The sequence below is a fragment of the Salmo salar genome, chromosome ssa15 (genome assembly GCF_905237065.1).
Source record: "Salmo salar chromosome ssa15, Ssal_v3.1, whole genome shotgun sequence".
In the NCBI taxonomy this organism is placed as follows: Eukaryota; Metazoa; Chordata; class Actinopteri; order Salmoniformes; family Salmonidae; genus Salmo; species Salmo salar.
In genome coordinates this window covers 103,650,157-103,670,900 of record NC_059456.1, presented here as the reverse complement: position 1 = coordinate 103,670,900, position 20,744 = coordinate 103,650,157, and the positions used below count along the sequence as shown (strand labels likewise).

At 46.9% G+C, this 20,744-nt stretch overlaps 1 protein-coding gene across 1 annotated transcript in view; it reads right to left on the bottom strand.

The window, feature by feature from the left end:
* The window catches only part of rerea (arginine-glutamic acid dipeptide (RE) repeats a), a 387,734-nt gene that overhangs the window by 23,486 nt on the left and 343,504 nt on the right, over positions 1 to 20,744 (bottom strand). The window contains 2 exon segments of the mRNA XM_045696470.1: positions 1,542 to 1,634; positions 2,863 to 3,025. Coding sequence (XP_045552426.1) covers positions 1,542 to 1,634; positions 2,863 to 3,025 — 256 coding nt within the window.

Sequence of the window (20,744 nt, the reverse complement as noted above, 5' to 3'; positions counted from 1 at the left end):
TTAGGGGGAGACCAGAGGTAACCAGCCGCGTTAGGAGGAGACCAGAGGTAACCAGCCGCGTTAGGAGGAGACCAGAGGTAACCAGCCGCGTTAGGAGGAGACCAGAGGTAACCAGCCGCGTTAGGAGGAGACCAGAGGTAACCAGCCGCGTTAGGGGGAGACCAGAGATAACCAGCCGGGTTAGGGGGAGTCCAGAGATAACCAGCCGCGTTAGGGGGAGTCCAGAGATAACCAGCCGCGTTAGGAGGAGACCAGAGATAACCAGCCGGGTTAGGAGGAGACCAGAGATAACCAGCTATGTTAGGGGGAGACCAGAGAAATAACCAGCCGCGTTAGGGGGAGACCAGAGGTAACCAGCCGCGTTAGGAGGAGACCAGAGGTAACCAGCCGCGTTAGGGGGAGACCAGAGATAACCAGCCGGGTTAGGGGGAGTCCAGAGATAACCAGCCACGTTAGGGGGAGTCCAGAGATAACCAGCCGGGTTAGGGGGAGACCAGAGATAACCAGCCGCGTTAGGGAGAGTCCAGAGATAACCAGCCGGGTTAGGGGGAGTCCAGAGATAACCAGCCGCGTTAGGGGGAGTCCAGAGATAACCAGCTATGTTAGGGGGAGACCAGAGATAACCAGCTATGTTAGGGGGAGACCAGAGAGATAACCAGCCGCGTTAGGGGGAGACCAGAGATAACCAGCCGCGTTAGGGGGAGTCCAGAGATAACCAGCCGGGTTAGGGGGAGACCAGAGATAACCAGCTATGTTAGGGGGAGACCAGAGAGATAACCAGCCGGGTTAGGGGGAGACCAGAGATAACCAGCCGGGTTAGGGGGAGACCAGAGATAACCAGCTATGTTAGGGGGAGACCAGAGATAACCAGCTATGTTAGGGGGAGACCAGAGATAACCAGCCGCGTTAGGGGGAGACCAGAGAGATAAACAGCTATGTTAGGGGGAGACCAGAGATAACCAGCCGGGTTAGGAGGAGACCAGAGATAACCAGCTATGTTAGGGGGAGACCAGAGATAACCAGCCGCGTTAGGGGGAGACCAGAGATAACCAGCCGCGTTAGGGGGAGTCCAGAGATAACCAGCCGGGTTAGGGGGAGTCCAGAGATAACCAGCCGGGTTAGGGGGAGACCAGAGATAACCAGCTATGTTAGGGGGAGACCAGAGGTAACCAGCCGCGTTAGGGGGAGACCAGAGATAACCAGCCGGGTTAGGAGGAGACCAGAGATAACCAGCCGGGTTAGGGGGAGACCAGAGATAACCAGCCGCGTTAGGGGGAGACCAGAGGTAACCAGCCGGGTTAGGAGGAGACCAGAGATAACCAGCCGGGTTAGGGGGAGACCAGAGATAACCAGCCGCGTTAGGGGGAGACCAGAGGTAACCAGCCGTGCGTGTGGTTATGAGGTAGAGAGACTGGGGTTGTCAGCTGTAATGTGATGTACTCAAGACAGGTGGGATTCATACACACAATATGATGAGGATAACGGGTCCATATGACTGTGTATATATATATATATATATATCTGTGTGTGTATCATCTTACTGGTGGTGAAACAGTGTCTGCAGGCGTAACCCTTCAGCTCCTGCTCACTGTCTTCACTGTCCAAGTCATCTTCACTGGCTGAACTCAGGTCCACTGGAGGAGAACACAACACACGTCGTTACCAAGCGCCAAATCAATCAAATCAAATGTATTTATATAGCCCTTCTTACATCAGCTGATATCTCAAAGTGCTGTACAGAAACCCAGCCTAAAACCCCAAACAGAAAGCAATGCAGGTGTAGAAGCACGGTACTGTGCTAAGCATCTCACACGTTGTTACCAATCAAATGCTAACGTACTACTTGTGATGACCATTGCTCGACCTCTAACACAGTATTACTTTTTGTTGTTGTTGCCGATCCTGTTCTTGCCATTTCGAGTTGCTTTACAAGCCTTATCAAAAAGGTCAAATGTATCAGGAGTAACCAGAAAGAGACTTGATGCGAGTGGTTTTTCCTTTCCTTGCCTGCTCGTTAGAGCTTGGATGTTCAGAATTCAATTTCTATGGCAACATAACTGTCCTACCTACAGAACTCTGAGGAGCGGGCTGTTGATGGGGTGGAGGTTTGGGGCGTAGGGTTAGTGTTCTACCTACAGAACTCTGGGGAGGGTGGTCTAGACGGGGTGGAGGTTTGGGGCGTAGGGATAGTGTCCTACCTACAGAACTCTGAGGAGGGGGTTGTTGATGGGGTGGAGGTTTGGGGCGTAGGGATAGTGTACCACTTACAGAACTCTGAGGAGGGGGTTGTTGATGGGGTGGAGGTTTGGGGCGTAGGGTTAGTGTCCTACCTACAGATCTCTGAGGAGGGGGTTGTTGATGGGGTGGAGGTTTGGGGCGTAGGGATAGTGTACTACTTACAGAACTCTGAGGAGGGGGTTGTTGATGGGGTGGAGGTTTGGGGCGTAGGGTTAGTGTCCTACCTACAGAACTCTGAGGAGGGGGTTGTTGATGGGGTGGAGGTTTGGGGCGTAGGGATAGTGTACTACTTACAGAACTCTGAGGAGGGGGCTGTAGACGGGGTGGAGGTTTGGGGCGTAGGGATAGTGTACTACTTACAGAACTCTGAGGAGGGTGGTCTAGACGGGGTGGAGGTTTGGGGCGTAGGGATAGTGTACCACTTACAGAACTCTGAGGAGGGGACTGTTGATGGGGTGGAGGTTTGGGGCGTAGGGATAGTGTACCACTTACAGAACTCTGAGGAGGGGACTGTTGATGGGGTGGAGGTTTGGGGCGTAGGGATAGTGTACCACTTACAGAACTCTGAGGAGGGGACTGTTGATGGGGTGGAGGTTTGGGGCGTAGGGATAGTGTACCACTTACAGAACTCTGAGGAGGGGGGTCTAGATGGGATGTTGACGGGAGTGGAGGCGGTACGCGTCTTGATGCGTCGGAACACAGGCTGGCGACGGTGTCTACGGTGGGCCCTGGACGACGCCGCTTCAGGAGTCTTCTTCCAGTAGTAGTAGAAGGTTATCAACTCACCCTGCAAGGCAAGAGATACACCATCAGAACACACACTCTTATATCCAGTCGTAGAAGGTTAGCAACTAGCCCTGTATCGGAGACAGAGAGGATAAGGAACGAGTACCAGGAACACTGAACTGTGCATCTTACTCATGTAGGAATCAGGTCAAAACAGTGCGTACACACACACACACACACACACACACACACACACACACACACACACACACACACACACACACACACACACACACACACACACACATTAACATTCACAATTAATTTCTTGTAGTTCTCTCTGCCCCATGACAAAATGTGTAGAATTGCATGAAACTAGCATTAAAACAGCAACATTTTGTCTCTGTGGCCAATAGGAGGGCCTCTAAACTGACTTTGCCACCGTTGCTGAAAAAAATCCTAGGGGAAACACTGCATCACTTTGTAGAAAAATAACTCCTGAAAATAAGAGCTTAATGTTTTATTTCAGACATGGTAAATAATTCCCTAATGTACTAACATCCAAGTTAGATATTAGATGATCTAACAGCCACTGCGTCACATAGCGAGGAAAAGACCGTAGTGGTTTGGAGTGGACTGAGAAAATGACTCCAGGTTACTGAGACCATGACTCCATGTCAGGTTTTGCAAGTAGCCGGGTGTGTTTGTGCTGCTGCTGTGCCTGTGTCTGTCTGTCAGTTGCAGGATTAGGCAGGGAGGCTGGGAGGCCAGGAGAGCGGGAGGCCAGGAGGCAGGGAGGCCAGGAGGCAGTCTGGCTGGCTGGCTGAATGATTGGGTATTAGGAGCAGTGCTGTTGGGGCTGCCTGGGTGGCAAGCGGCTGAATGGGAACAAAAGAACATGTCGGGAAAAGCTTTCCTGCTACAAATAGGACCTGAAACGGTTTCTCGCCCAGCCGCTGGAGGAGTCAATTGAACTTTAATCAAACATTCAGAGCCTGGGAGGTGTGTGTATTATTCCGAGTTTGTGTGTGTATGTATGTGTGTGTATTATTCTAAGTGTGTGTGTGTATTATTCTAAGTGTGTGTGTGTATGTATGTGTGTGTATTATTCTAAGTGTGTGTGTGTGTGTGTGTGTGTATGTGTGTGTGTATTATTCTAAGTGTGTGTGTGTGTGTGTATGTATGTGTGTGTATTATTCTAAGTGTGTGTGTGTATGTATGTGTGTGTATTATTCTAAGTGTGTGTGTGTGTGTGTGTGTGTGTGTGTGTGTGTGTGTGTGTGTGTGTAAGGTCTGTCAGAACGAGGGATAAAGCCGTTGCACAAAAGGACCGGTCGGAAATCAAAGTCTGAGTGAGGACATTAACACACGGATCAGAGGACTCTGCTGAGGGAGGCTTTTTGTTACTATTTAACCTTTATTTAACCAGGAAGGGCTCAATGACATTTAAAATCTCTTTTTCAAGAGCGTCCTGGCCAAGATAGGCAGCGCCAAGTCATTACCAAAATGACAGACAAACAACATGAAAAACTACAAGTCATCTAGTAAAAACCATAGAATTCACACGAGTATAACAAAATCATAAAACAGCTAATTAAAAACAGTGACAGGTCAGGGAATCAGCCTCCAGATCCTCCATCAGTGATTTAAAAACACCAATCGGGACAAGTTCTTCCAGTTTAACAGTATTTTGTAAGGCGTTTCCAAGACGATGGTGCAGAGTACATAAAATCCCTTTTCCCAAATTCAGTTCGGACATTTCTAACAGTTAGCAGGATAAAGTCCAGCGAACGAAGAGACGACCCACCACATTTCTGAACAATAAAACCCCCAAAATAAAACGGTATACTAAAACTCTCTCTCACATTAACTACTGCACACTCTGAATTACACACACACACTCTGAATTATACACACACACACACTCTGAATTATACACACACACACACACACTCTGAATTATACACACACACACTCTGAATTATCACAACACACACACACACACACACACTCTGAATTACACACACACACTCTGAATTATACACACACACACTGAATTATACACACACACACACACACTCTGAATTATACACACACACACACACACACTGAATTACACACACACACACACTGAATTATACACACACACACACTGAATTATACACACACACACACACACAGAATTATACACACACACACACACACACACAGAATTACACACACACACACACACACTCTGAATTATACACACACACACTGAATTATACACACACACACACACACTCTGAATTATACACACACACACACACACACACACACACACTGAATTACACACACACACACACTGAATTATACACACACACACACACACAGAATTATACACACACACACACACACACACAGAATTACACACACACACACACACTCTGAATTATACACACTCTGAATTATACACACACACTGAATTATACACACACACACACACTGAATTACACACACACACACACTGAATTATACACACACACTGAATTATACACACACACACTCTGAATTATACACACACACACTGAATTATACACACACACACACACACTCTGAATTATACACACACACACACACTCTGAATTATACACACACACACTCTGAATTATACACACACACACTGAATTATACACACACACACTGAATTATACACACACACACTGAATTATACACACACACTGAATTATACACACACACTGAATTATACACACACACTGAATTATACACACACACTGAATTATACACACACACTCTGAATTATACACACACACACTCTGAATTATACACACACACACTCTGAATTATACACACACACAGATTTACACACACACACACACACTGATTTACACACACACACACACACACTCTGAATTATACACACACACACACACACACACACACACACACACACACACACACACACACACACACACACTCTGAATTATACACACACACACACTGAATTATACACACACACACACACACACACACACACACACTCTCTGAATTATACACACACACACACACTGAATTATACACACACACACACACTCTGAATTATACACACACACACACTCTGAATTATACACACACACTGAATTATACACACACACACACTCTGAATTATACACACACACTCTGAATTATACACACACACACTGAATTATACACACACACACACACACTCTGAATTATACACACACACACACACTCTGAATTATACACACACACACTCTGAATTATACACACACACACACTCTGAATTATACACACACACACTGAATTATACACACACACACTGAATTATACACACACACACTGAATTATACACACACACTGAATTATACACACACACTGAATTATACACACACACTGAATTATACACACACACTCTGAATTATACACACACACTCTGAATTATACACACACACACTCTGAATTATACACACACACACTCTGAATTATACACACACACAGATTTACACACACACACACACTGATTTACACACACACACACACACACTCTGAATTATACACACACACACACACACACACACACACACACACACACACACACACACACACACACACTCTGAATTATACACACACACACACTGAATTATACACCACACACACACACACACACACACACACACACACTCTCTGAATTATACACACACACACACTGAATTATACACACACACACACACTCTGAATTATACACACACACACACTCTGAATTATACACACACACTCTGAATTATACACACACACTCTGAATTATACACACACACTCTGAATTACACACACACACACACACACACACACACACACTGATTTACACACAGAATTATACACACACACACTCTGAATTATACACACACACACTCTGAATTATACACACACACACACACACTCTGAATTATACACACACACACACACACTCTGAATTATACACACACACACACTGATTTACACACACACACACTCTGAATTATACACACACACTGATTTACACACACACACACACACACACACTCTCTGAATTATACACACACACTCTGAATTACACACACACACACTCTGAATTATACACACACACACTCTGAATTATACACACACACACTCTGAATTATACACACACACACTCTGAATTATACACACACACACACACTGAATTATACACACACACACACACACTGAATTATACACACACACTCTGAATTATACACACACACACTCTGAATTATACACACACAAATTGACAAAGGGTGCAGCGGGCCATTATTCTGATTCCTGTGGGATTCCTCTCCCCGCCCTGAACCCCCAACTCTCCCCCCCAACCTAAACCCCCAACTCTCTCCCCCCAACCTAAACCCCCAACTCTCTCTCCCCCAACCTAAACCCCCAACTCTCTCTCCCCCGCCCTGAACCCCCAACTCTCTCTCCCCCGCCCTGAACCCCCAACTCTCTCTCCCCCGCCCTGAACCCCCAACTCTCCCTCCCCAACCTAAACACCCAACTCTCTCTCCCCCAACCTAAACACCCAACTCTCTCTCCCCCAACCCTAAACACCCAACTCTCTCTCCCCCAACCTAAACACCCAACTCTCTCTCCCCCAACCTAAACACCCAACTCTCTCTCCCCCAACCTAAACACCCAACTCTCTCTCCCCCCACCCTGAACCCCCAACTCTCTCTCCCCCAACCTAAACACCCAACTCTCTCTCCCCCAACCTAAACACCCAACACTCTCTCCCCCACCCGAACCCCCCAACTCTCTCTCCCTCCCCACCCTGAACCCCCAACTCTCTCTCCCCCAACCTAAACACCCAACTCTCTCTCTCTCTCTCTCTGTCTCTCCCCCGCCCTGAACCCCCCAACACTCTCTCCCCCAACCTAAACACCCAACTCTCTCTCCCCCGCCCTGAACACCCAACTCTCTCTCCCCCAACCTAAACACCCAACTCTCTCTCCCCCAACCTAAACACCCAAATATCTCTCTCTCCCCCGCCCTGAACCCCCCAACTCTCTCTCTCTCTCTCTCCCCCAACCTGAACCCCCCAACTCTCTCTCTCTCTCCCAACCTAAACCCCCAAATATCTCTCCCCCAACCTAAACACCCAACTCTCTCTCCCCCACCTAAACACCCAACTCTCTCTCCCCCACCTAAACACCCAACTCTCTCTCCCCCAACCTAAACACCCAACTCTCTCTCCCCCAACCTAAACACCCAACTCTCCCTCCCTCAACCTAAACACCCAACTCTCTCTCCCCCAACCTAAACACCCAACTCTCTCTCCCCCAACCTAAACACCCAACTCTCTCTCCCCCAACCTAAACACCCAACTCTCTCTCCCCCAACCTAAACACCCAACTCTCCCTCCCTCAACCCAAACACCCAACTCTCTCTCCCACCCTGAACCCCCAACTCTCTCTCCCCCACCCTAAACACCCAAATATCTCTCCCCCACCCTGAACCCCCAACTCTTTTCACCCCCCCGCCCTGAACCGCCAACTCTTTTCACCCCCCCGCCCTGAACCGCCAACTCTCTCTCTCCCCCGCCCTGAACCGCCAACTCTCTCTCTCCCCCGCCCTGAACCGCCAACTCTCTCTCTCCCCGCCCTGAACCGCCAACTCTCTCTCCCCCGCCCTGAACCCCCAACTCTCTCTCCTCCACCCTGAACCCCCAACTCTTTCACCCCCCCGCCCTGAACCCCCAACTCTCTCTCTCCCCCACCCTGAACCCCCAACTCTCTCTCCCCCACCCTGAACCCCCAACTCTCTCTCCCCACCCTGAACCCCCAACTCTCTCTCCCCCGCCCTGAACCGCCAACTCTCTCTCCCCCGCCCTGAACCGCCAACTCTCTCTCCCCCGCCCTGAACCGCCAACTCTCTCTCCCCCGCCCTGAACCGCCAACTCTCTCTCCCCGCCCTGAACCGCCAACTCTCTCTCCCCCGCCCTGAACCGCCAACTCTCTCTCTCCCCCGCCCTGAACCGCCAACTCTCTCTCTCCCCACCCTGAACCCCCAACTCTCCCCCACCCTGAACCCCCAAACCTTCCTACCACTGCTTGTTAATTTCTTAATGAAAGGATAGCCAGAGAGGATTGATGAGCTGCTGTTATCTTCATTGTAAAAATGACAACTCCTGTTTAAGGCTCAAAGGCACAGTAAACTACAGTCAGTGTTGTGGAGTTGTGCTGAGCGATTAACCGCCATTTGTTTTTCCCCCGTAATTAAACAACGAATTGACCATGTCTGTTCAATTACTTGAATTCCATTTAGTTAGGGTTTTTCGTTTGAACCCAACACACCGTTTCTCTAAAGAGAAATCAAATAATTGATGAGCGAAATCAAGTCAATAACTACAGTATGTGGGATGCTGGGCTGAAGGGAGATGTAGTTTTCATTAAGTAAATATTCAACCTAGTTCACAAAGCAGAAACATTTAAACAATTAACTACAATGACCATAATCCATTGTGCCTGGTTTTTTTCCCAGCTCGGATAGACGGACCAGAGACTTAAGAGGTAAAACGAGAGGTTTCACTCTCGCCAAAATCTGTCCAAAATAATCCTGTTTCTAGAGGTTTATTTTGGACCTAAGTTTGTCGCCTGCCTTCCTGTCTTTGGGACGACGACTCCCATTGTTATGCTGGAGACATGGGCATCTGGTCATTATATAAAGATCTCTGGACGGATACACCAAGTCCCGCTACGTTAGGTTAGATACAGATAGACCGCATGACAGAGGAATTATACACAACGACGAGATGGACAGAGACAGTTGGTGAAAGCCTGATCTACTCTGAAGAAGTAGTAAAATGGTTTAGTCAGAGACAGCAGCATCCATAGGCAGGCTAGCTAAATAGGATGACTACAGACATTACAGTAGTGGGAGAACAGAGATGACGTGAGAACAGAGATAACGTCAGATGATCTGGCTGGCTGCTACTGCCTGAACAGAGATGAGAAGATGACTTTGAAAGATGCACTATGCAGAAATCAATCATCCATTTCCTGGTTGCTAAAATTCGAATAGTTTGCATATTTTTCGTCTATGTGACCAAACAAGGAAGGACCTTCAAACAAGGACCTTGTTGCCACAGCTCGCATTGGTGTGCCATCCTGGATGAGCTGCACTACCTGAGACACTTGTGTGGGTTGTAGACTCCGTCTCATGCTACCACTAGAGTGAAAGCACCGCCAGCATTCAAAAGTGACCAAAACATCAGCCAGGAAGCATAGGAACTGAGAAGTGGTCTGTTGTCACCACCTGCAGAACCACTCCTTTATTGGGGGTGTCTTGCTAATTGCCTATAAATTCCACCTGTTGTCTATTCCATTTGCACAACAGCATGTGGAATTTATTGTCAATCAGTGTTGCTTCCTAAGTGGACAGTTTGATTTCACAGAAGTGTGATTGACTTGGAGTTACATTGTGTTGTTTAAGTGTTCCCTTTATTTTTTTGAGCAGTGTATATTTATGTAAGTGTGTGTGTGTGTGTGTGTGTGTGTGTGTGTGTGTGTGTGTGTGTGTGTGTGTGTGTGTGTGTGTGTGTGTGTGTGTGTGTGTGTGTGTATGTATGTATGTATGTATGTATGTATGTATGTATGTATGTATGTATGTATATATCCTGTTGGGGATAGGGGGCAGTATTTGCACGGCCGGATAAAAAAACGTACCCGATTTAATCTGGTTACTACTCCTGCCCAGTAACTAGAATATGCATATAATTATTGGCTTTGGATAGAAAACACCCTAAAGTTTCTAAAACTGTTTGAATGGTGTCTGTGAGTATAACAGAACTCATATGGCAGGCAAAAACCTGAGAAGATTCCTTACAGGAAGTGGCCTGTCTGACCATTTCTTGCCCTCCTTGATCATCTCTATCCAAAACAGGGGATCTCTGCTGTTACGTGACACTTCCTACGGCTCCCATAGGCTCTCAGAAGGCGGGAAAAAGCAGAATGATGTAATTCCAGCCCCAGGCTGAAACACATTAGCGCTTTTGGCAAGTGGCCGATCAGAGGACAACGGGCTTAGGCGCGTGCACAAGTCGACCCCATGCTTTATTTTCTTTCGTCTTTTTACCTAAACGCAGATTCCCGGTCGGAATATTATCGCTTTTTTACAAGAAAAATGGCATAAAAATGGATTTTAAACAGCGGTTGACATGCTTCGAAGTACGGTAATGGAATATTAAGAATTTTTTTGTCACGAAATGCGTCGTGCTCGTCACCCTTCTTTACCATTCGGATAGTGTCTTGAACGCACGAACAAAACAGAGGATATTTGGATATAACTATGGATTATTTGGGACCAAACCAACATTTGTTATTGAAGTAGAAGTCCTGGGAGTGCATTCTGACGAAGAACACCAAAGGTAATAACATTTTTCTTATAGTAAATCTGACTTTGGTGAGTGCTAAACTTGCTGGGTGTCTAAATAGCTAGCCATGTGATGCCGGGCTATCTACTCAGAATATTGCAAAATGTGCTTTCACCGAAAAGCTATTTTAAAATCGGACATATCGAGTGCATAGAAGAGTTCTGTATCTATAATTCTTAAAATAATTGTTATGCTTTTTGTGAACGTTTATCATGAGTAATTTAGTAAATTTTTTGTAGGAAGTTTGCGGGGGGTATGCTAGTTCTGAACGTCACATGCTAATGTAAAAAGCTGGTTTTTGATATAAATATGAACTTGATTGAACAAAACATGCATGCATTGTATAACATAATGTCCTAGGTGTGTCATCTGATGAAGATCATCAAAGGTTAGTGCTGCATTTAGCTGTGGTTTGGGTTTTTGTGACATTATATGCTAGCTTGAAAAATGGGTGTCTGATTATTTCTGGCTGGGTACTCTGCTGACATAATCTAATGTTTTGCTTTCGTTGTAAAGCCTTTTTGAAATCGGACAGTGTGGTTAGATTAACGAGAGTCTTGTCTTTAAAATGGTGTAAAATAGTAATATGTTTGAGAAATTGAAGTAATAGCATTTCTAAGGTATTTGAATAACGCGCCACAGGACTCCACTGGCTGTTACGTAGGTGGGACGATTTCGTCCCACCGACCCTAGAGAGGTTAAATATATATATATATATGTGTATATATACACACACACACATATATACATACATACACACACACACATACACACACTCTTCTCTTACGTACCATACGGTCAAGCTGCTCCCACAACAGCTCAATAGGGTTGAGATCCGGTGACTGTGCTGGCCCTCCATTAGAGACAGAATACCAGCTGACTGCTTCTTCCCTAAATAGTTCTTGCATAGTTTGGAGCTGTGCTTTGGGCCATTGTCCTGTTGTAGGAGGAAATTGGCTCCAATTAAGCGCCGTCCACAGGGTATGGCATGGCGTTGGAAAATGGAGTGATCGCCTTCCTTCTTCAAGATCCCTTTTACCCTGTACAAATCTCCCACTTTACCACCACCAAAGCACCCCCAGACCATCACATTGCCTCCACCATGCTTGAAAGATGGCGTCAAGCACCTTTTCATTTTCTATGCGTCTCACAAATGTTCTTCTTTGTGATCCGAACACCTCAAACTTAGATGAATCTGTCCATAACACTTTTTTCCAATCTTCCTCTGTCCCTGCTGGCCTTCCAAGCAGAGTTCCTCTGTCCCTGCTGGTCTTCTAAGCAGAGTTCCTCTGTCCCTGCTGGTCTTCTAAGCAGAGTTCCTCTGTCCCTGCTGGTCTTCCAAGCAGAGTTCCTCTGTCCCTGCTGGTCTTCTAAGCAGAGTTCCTCTGTCCCTGCTGGCCTTCTAAGCAGAGTTCCTCTGTCCCTGCTGGCCTTCTAAGCAGAGTTCCTCTGTCCCTGCTGGTCTTCCAAGCAGAGTTCCTCTGTCCCTGCTGGCCTTCTAAGCAGAGTTCCTCTGTCCAGTGTCTGTTCTTTTGCCCATCTTAATCTTTCCTTTTTATTGGCCAGGCTGAGACATGGCTTTTTCTTAGCAACTCTGCTTAGAAGGCCAGTATGCCGGAGTGGCCTCTTCACTGTTGACGTTGAGACTGGTGTTTTGTTGGTACTATTTAATGAAGCTGCCAGTTGAGGACTTGTGAGGCTTCGGTTTCTCAAACTAGACACTCTAATGTACTTGTCCTCTTGCTCAGTTGTGCACCGGGGCCTCCCACTCCTCTTTCTATTCTGGTTAGAGACAGTTTGCGCTGTTCTGTGAAGGGAGTAGTACACTGCGTTGTACGAGATCTTCAGTTTCTTGGCAATTTCTAGCATGGAATAGCCTTCATTTCTCAGAACAAGAATAGACTGACGAGTTTCAGAACAAAGTTCTTTGTTTATGGACATTTTGAGCCTGTAATCGAACCCACAAATGCTGATGCTCCAGATACTCAACTAGTCTAAAGAAGACCAGTTTTATTGCTTCTTTAATCAGAACAGTTTTCAGCTGTGCTAACATAATAAGAAAAACACCAAAATAAAGATGCCCAGGGTCCCTGCTCATCTGCGGGAACATGTCTTAGGCATGCTGCAAGGAGGCATGAGGACTGCAGATGTGGCCAGGGCAATAAATTGCAATGTCCGTACTATGAGACGCCTAATACCCTGACTACATTGCCGTGTCGCGTGCGTTGCAAAATAAATGTAGGAATCTATGTTATTCAATTATTGCGCGCGTCAACGAGCGTCTGCGTTGCCAAGGGCTAAAGTAGAAGTCATTCCTATTTCTGACGCAGATCGCGCTGCAAGTCCTGCCTCTCCCACCTCTCCCGTTTTATGTGTCGATTGTCGGAGTAGAGGACCTTGTGCATTTCAGGTAAAATAACCACCTAATGTTTATATCCCAGGACATATTAGCTAGACAGTGCAAGCTAACTAGCAAAATTGCCATAAATGTTTAATGCTTTTCGACCTGTCCCCAAATTAATGTCATTGGTTCAGAGTTTGTTTTGATATTTTAACCTGCGTGTCGTGATCGCGTTTGGTGTAGGGGGACAAAATAAATTGATGCACGATGGTGCACGTGCACAGCTGGTTTGGGTTCCGTGTTAGACAGCGCTACAGGGAGACAGGACGGACAGCTGATCGTCCTCCAGTGGCAGACCACGTGTAACAACACCTGCATGGGATCGGTACATCTGAACATCACACCTGCAGGACAGGTACAGGATGGCGACAACAACTGCCAGAGTTACACCAGGAACGCACAATCCCTCCATCAGCGCTCAGACTGTCCGCAATAAGCTGAGAGAGGCTGGACTGAGGGCTTGTAGGCCTGTTGTAAGGCAGGTCCTCACCAGACATCACCGGCAACAACGTCGCCTATAGGCACAAACCCACCGTCGCTGGACCAGACAGGACTGGCAAAAAGTGCTCTTCATTGTCGAGTCGCGGTTTTGCTTCACCGGGGGTGATGGTCAGATTAGCGTTTATCGTCGAAGGAATGAGCGTTACACTGTACTCTGTACTCTGGAGCGGGATCGATTTGGAGGTGGAGGGTCCGTCATGGTCTGGGGCGGTGTGTCACAGCATCATCGGACTGAGCTTGTTGTCATTGCAGGCAATCTCAACGCTGTGCGTCACAGGGAAGACATCCTCCTCCCTCATGTGGTACCCTTCCTGCAGGCTCATCCTGACATGACCCTCCAGCATGACAATGCCACCAGCCATACTGCTCGTTCTGTGCGTGATTTCCTACAAGACAGGAATGTCAGTGTTCTGCCATGGCCAGCGAAGAGCCCGGATCTCAAACCCATTGAGCACATCTGGGACCTGTTGGATCGGAGGGTGAGGGCTAGGGCCATTCCCCCGGGAACTTGCAGGTGTCTTGGTGGAAGAGTGGGGTAACATCTCACAGCAAGAACTGGCAAATCTGGTGCAGTCCATGAGGAGGAGATGCACTGCAGTACTTAATGCAGCTGGTGGCCACACCAGATACTGTTACTTTTGACCCCCCCTTTGTTCAGGGACACAATATTCCATTTCTGTTAGTCACATGTCTGTGGAACTTGTTCAGTTTATGTCTCAGTTGTTGAATCTTGTTATGTTCATACAAATATTTACACATGTTAAGTTTGCTGAAAATAAATGCAGTTGACAGTGAGAGGACGTTTCTTTTTTTGCTGAGTTTATATACACACTACTAATACACACACACATACATACATACATACACACAATATAATATGATATTACATAATTGAAATATTTATCCAGACCCTTCTATTCCCCAAGCCCACTAAATCATTAGAGCAGTACAGTACTGCTAACTACAGTCGACTAGCTCACAGAACATGATAGTGACAACATAAGCCTGGTTTTATAAAGGCCTTTAAGAATGCTGCCTGCTTCCCTCTGCAGGAAACTTCTGCTCCGTTGGATTATCCTCCATCAAGGAAAGGGCTTACCTCATATCACCATCACACTCTCACTGCTCTGACTCTCTGTTCCCTCCACAGTCTCACTGCTCTGACTCTCTGTTCCCTCCACAGTCTCACTGCTCTGACTCTCTGTTCCCTCCACAGTCTCACTGCTCTGACTCTCTGTTCCCTCCACAGTCTCACTGCTCTGACTCTCTGTTCCCTCCACAGTCTCACTGCTCTGACTCTCTGTTCCCTCCACAGTCTCACTGCTCTGACTCTCTGTTCCCTCCACAGTCTCACTGCTCTGACTCTCTGTTCCCTCCACAGTCTCACTGCTCTGACTCTCTGTTCCCTCCACAGTCTCACTGCTCTGACTCTGTTCCCTCCACAGTCTCACTGCTCTGACTCTCTGTTCCCTCCACAGCCTCACTGCTCTGACTCTCTGTTCCCTCCACAGCCTCACTGCTCTGACTCTCTGTTCCCTCCACAGTCTCACTGCTCTGACCTCTGTTCCCTCCACAGTCTCACTGCTCTGACTCTCTGTTCCCTCCACAGTCCCACTGCTCTGACTCTCTGTTCCCTCCACAGTCTCACTGCTCTGACTCTCTGTTCCCTCCACAGTCTCACTGCTCTGACTCTCTGTTCCCTCCACAGTCTCACTGCTCTGACTCTCTGTTCCCTCCACAGTCTCACTGCTCTGACTCTCTGTTCCCTCCACAGTCTCACTGCTCTGACTCTCTGTTCCCTCCACAGTCTCACTGCTCTGACTCTCTGTTCCCTCCACAGTCTCACTGCTCTGACTCTCTGTTCCCTCCACAGTCTCACTGCTCTGACTCTGTTCCCTCCACAGTCTCACTGCTCTGACTCTCTGTTCCCTCCACAGTCTCACTGCTCTGACTCTCTGTTCCCTCCACAGTCTCACTGCTCTGACTCTCTGTTCCCTCCACAGTCTCACTGCTCTGACTCTCTGTTCCCTCCACAGCCTCACTGCTCTGACTCTCTGTTCCCTCCACAGTCCCACTGCTCTGACTCTCTGTTCCCTCCACAGTCTCACTGCTCTGACTCTCTGTTCCCTCCACAGCCTCACTGCTCTGACTCTCTGTTCCCTCCACAGTCTCACTGCTCTGACTCTCTGTTCCCTCCACAGTCTCACTGCTCTGTTCCCTCCACAGTCTCATTGCTCTGACTCTCTGTTCCCTCCACAGTCTCACTGCTCTGACTCTCTGTTCCCTCCACAGTCCCACTGCTCTGACTCTCTGTTCCCTCCACAGTCTCACTGCTCTGACTCTGTTCCCTCCACAGTCTCACTGCTCTGACTCTGTTCCCTCCACAGTCTCACTGCTCTGACTCTCTGTTCCCTCCACAGTCTCACTGCTCTGACTCTCTGTTCCCTCCACAGTCTCACTGCTCTGACTCTCTGTTCCCTCCACAGTCTCACTGCTCTGACTCTCTGTTCCCTCCACAGTCTCACTGCTCTGACTCTCTGTTCCCTCCACAGTCTCACTGCTCTGACTCTCTGTTCCCTCCACAGTCTCACTGCTCTGACTCTGTTCCCTCCACAGTCTCACTGCTCTGACTCTCTGTTCCCTCCACAGCCTCACTGCTCTGACTCTCTGTTCCCTCCACAGTCTCACTGCTCTGACTCTGTTCCCTCCACAGCCTCACTGCTCTGACTCTCTGTTCCCTCCACAGTCCCACTGCTCTGACTCTCTGTTCCCTCCACAGTCTCACTGCTCTGACTCTCTGTTCCCTCCACAGTCTCACTGCTCTGACTCTCTGTTCCCTCCACAGTCTCACTGCTCTGACTCTCTGTTCCCTCCACAGTCTCACTGCTCTGACTCTCTGTTCCCTCCACAGTCCCACTGCTCTGACTCTCTGTTCCCTCCACAGCCTCACTGCTCTGACTCTCTGTTCCCTCCACAGTCCCACTGCTCTGACTCTCTGTTCCCTCCACAGTCTCATTGCTACTGTCACTTCGAATGCTTCACTACATGTTGTTACAGTCATTGTATTTAGCGTGTGTTAGTGTGATAAAGTGTTTGAGTGTATTTACTCCAGCGTGTGTGTGTGTGTGTGTGTGTGTGTGTTCGTTTATTTTCCTACAGCCTTTCTCTGTAGCGTATGTCAGGTTGTCTCTCTGACTGTATCGAAGGCTAGATGATGAGCAAATAGGAATCCAAAAGTCATTGCTTGTCTTGGTGGTCCTATGTACACTGTGCTACACAGGGCAGGGTGGGCAGGGCGGCCAGGGCGGGCGGGCAGGGGCCGAGGGCTAAACTCCTGTGTTTACACACTGATCCTGTCAGCTATCTGGCCCGCTCCACTCTCTCTCTGTCTCTCTATTCTCCCCCCGTCTCTCTCCCCCCGTCTCTCTCCCTCTGCAGGCTGAACAGATGGTTATTGTTTTTCCTGGCAGATTTATGACCGAGCCACAAAAGGCCCCTGCTTTGACACCAAGCCAAAAGGTTAAGGCTGTTACTTGCAGGAGCAGAAGAGGGACGGAGCAGGGGAGGAGAGCGAGAGGAGGGGAGGAGAAGTGGCAGGTGCCAGAGCAGAGAACGAGGAGACGACCAGGGGAAAGGGGGAGAGGAAGAAGGGAGGGGAAACGGAGATATAAAATAATAAAACAATGGACAATCAAACTTGAATATAACCACAAGCCCTAAAACCTCTCTCACATGTTACTGAATGAGGTGTGACACTGGGACAGAGAAGAGAGAGAGAGACAGAATACAGACAGAGAGAGAATAGAGACAGAGAATAGAGAGACAAAGAATAAAGAGACAGAGAATAGAGAGACAGAATAGAGACAGAGAGAGAATAGAGACAGAGAATAGAGAGACCAAGAATAGAGAGACAGAATAAAGAGACAGAGAATAGAGAGACAGAATAGAGACAGAGAGAATAGAGAGACAGAATACAGACAGAGAGAGAATAGAGACAGAGAATAGAGACAGAGAGAGAATAGAGAGACAGAATAGAGACAGAGAATAGAGAGACAGAATAGAGACAGAGAGAATAGAGAGACAGAATACAGACAGAGAGAGAATAGAGAAAGAGAGAATAGAGACAGAGAGAATAGAGAGACAGACAGAATAGAGAGACACAGAGAATAGAGAGAGACAGAATAGGGAGAGACAGAATAGAGACAGAGAGAGAATAGAGACAGAGAGAGAATAGAGACAGAGAGAATAGAGAGACAGAATAGAGAGAGAATAGAGACAGAAAGAGAATAGAGACAGAGAGAGAATAGAGACAGAGAGAATAGAGAGACAGAATAGAGACAGAGAGAGACAGAATAGAGACACAGAGAGAGCGAGAGAGAGAATAGAGAGACAAAGAGAATAGAGACAGAGGGAATAATGAGAGAGAATAGAGAGGGAATAGATAGAGGGAATAATGAGAGAATAGAGACAGAGGAGAGAGACAGAGAGAATAGAGAGACAGAATAGAGACAAAGAGAGACAGAGAGAATAGAGACAGAGAATAGAGAGAGAGAATAGAGACAGAGAATAGAGAGAATAATGAGAGAATAGAGACAGAGGAGAGAGACAGAGAGAATAGAGAGACAGAGAGGGAATAGAGAGACAGAGAGAGAATAGAGAGACAGAATAGAGAGACAGAATAGACAGAGAATAAAGACAGACAGAACAGAGACAGAGAATAGAGAGAGAATAGAGAGAGCGAGAGAGAATATATAGAGAGAGAATAGAGACAGAGAATAGAGAGAGAATAGAGACAGAGAGAATAGAGAGACAGAGAGGGAATAGAGACAGAGGAGAGAGACAGAGAGCGAATAGAGAGACAGAATAGAGACAGAGAGAATAGAGACAGAGAGAATAGAGAGACACAGAATAGAGAATAGAGAGAGAATAGAGACACAGAGAGAATAGAGACACAGAGAGAATAGAGAATAGAGAGAGAATAGAGAGACAGAGAGAGAGAATAGAGAGCAGCAGGAGAGTGTGTGATGACGAGGTTGGTTCTAGTGGCAGATCCAGAGTTGTGTAAACAGCCATTAGTGCAGCCAGGCAGAGTTGCTCAGAAGACAAGACGGGAGTCTGACCATCATTACAGCAAAGTGGAGGAGAATGTTTCTCTTACAATTAGATTTTAATTCTGTCCATATATGTACTTTTACTTGCATGTGTTTGTATTCTATATTCAGTATACGCTGTTAGTGTACACTGACAACCTGACTGATAGAAACTGTGACGTGTGGGTTTAATTCATGGATTCATTCTAAGGGTAATTATACTTGAGTGTGCTAGTGTAGAGGGAGATGAGAATATCTCTCTGACGTGCTACAGAACTAAGAGCCTTAGTGACATGTTTTCCTTCTCTGTCCTGTCAATCATCCGGTGGGACAAGGCTGGTGTAAAGAAGTGAAGTGATTCCAATATTAATTATACCTGATTTAAATAGGATTTGCTGTATGTTGCCAGGAAAAAAAAGGATTTGGGCTATGTTTATACGGTCCCCTTTTAAAAAGGATTTGGGCTATGTTTATACGATCCCCTTTTAAAAAGGATTTGGGCCGTGTTTATACGGTCCCCTTTTAAAAAGGATTTGGGCCGTGTTTATACGGTCCCCTTTTAAAAAGGATTTGGGCCATGTTTATACGGTCCTCTTTTAAAAAGGATTTGGGCCATGTTTATACGGTCCCCTTTTAAAAAGGATTTGGGCCGTGTTTATACGGTCCTCTTTTAAAAAGGATTTGGGCCGTGTTTATACGGTCCTCTTTTAAAAAGGATTTGGGCCATGTTTATACGGTCCCCTTTTAAAAAGGATTTGGGCCATGTTTATACGGTCCCCTTTTAAAAAGGATTTGGGCCATGTTTATACGGTCCTCTTTTAAAAAGGATTTGGGCCATGTTTATACGGTCCCCTTTTAAAAAGGATTTGGGCCGTGTTTATACGGTCCCCCATTTCTTGTGGCAACTGAGCGAGACGTTCAACTTTTGACCCCGCTGTTGTGATCGTTGTCGTGGTAACCTGACGTGAGCGCAAGCTCTAAATCCGACAGAAATTCACGGCTTTTCATGTCTTCACATTCAGAACAGTAAGTCAGCAGCTCGCCATACTTGTAAATAATTACCTTGTAATGTGTTCATTTTTTTCCTGTTATACTGAACTTTTGTCAGATATCTTCTGGTAATTATAAACTGGTAAGTCAGCTAGAATGCCAACAAGCTAATGTTAGCAACAAACCAAAACATTGTCTAGAAAAAGCTGCTTTTAGTAGCCTGGCTTGCTAGATTGAGATACTCTAAAGACATTTTTAAAACGGATGTGTTTTTTTTAATGCAAAAACTAGAGAAAGTAAGGTTGCCATCTGGGCCCGGCTACTGATGTGTCATGCAGACTGCCATCTGGGCCCGGCTACC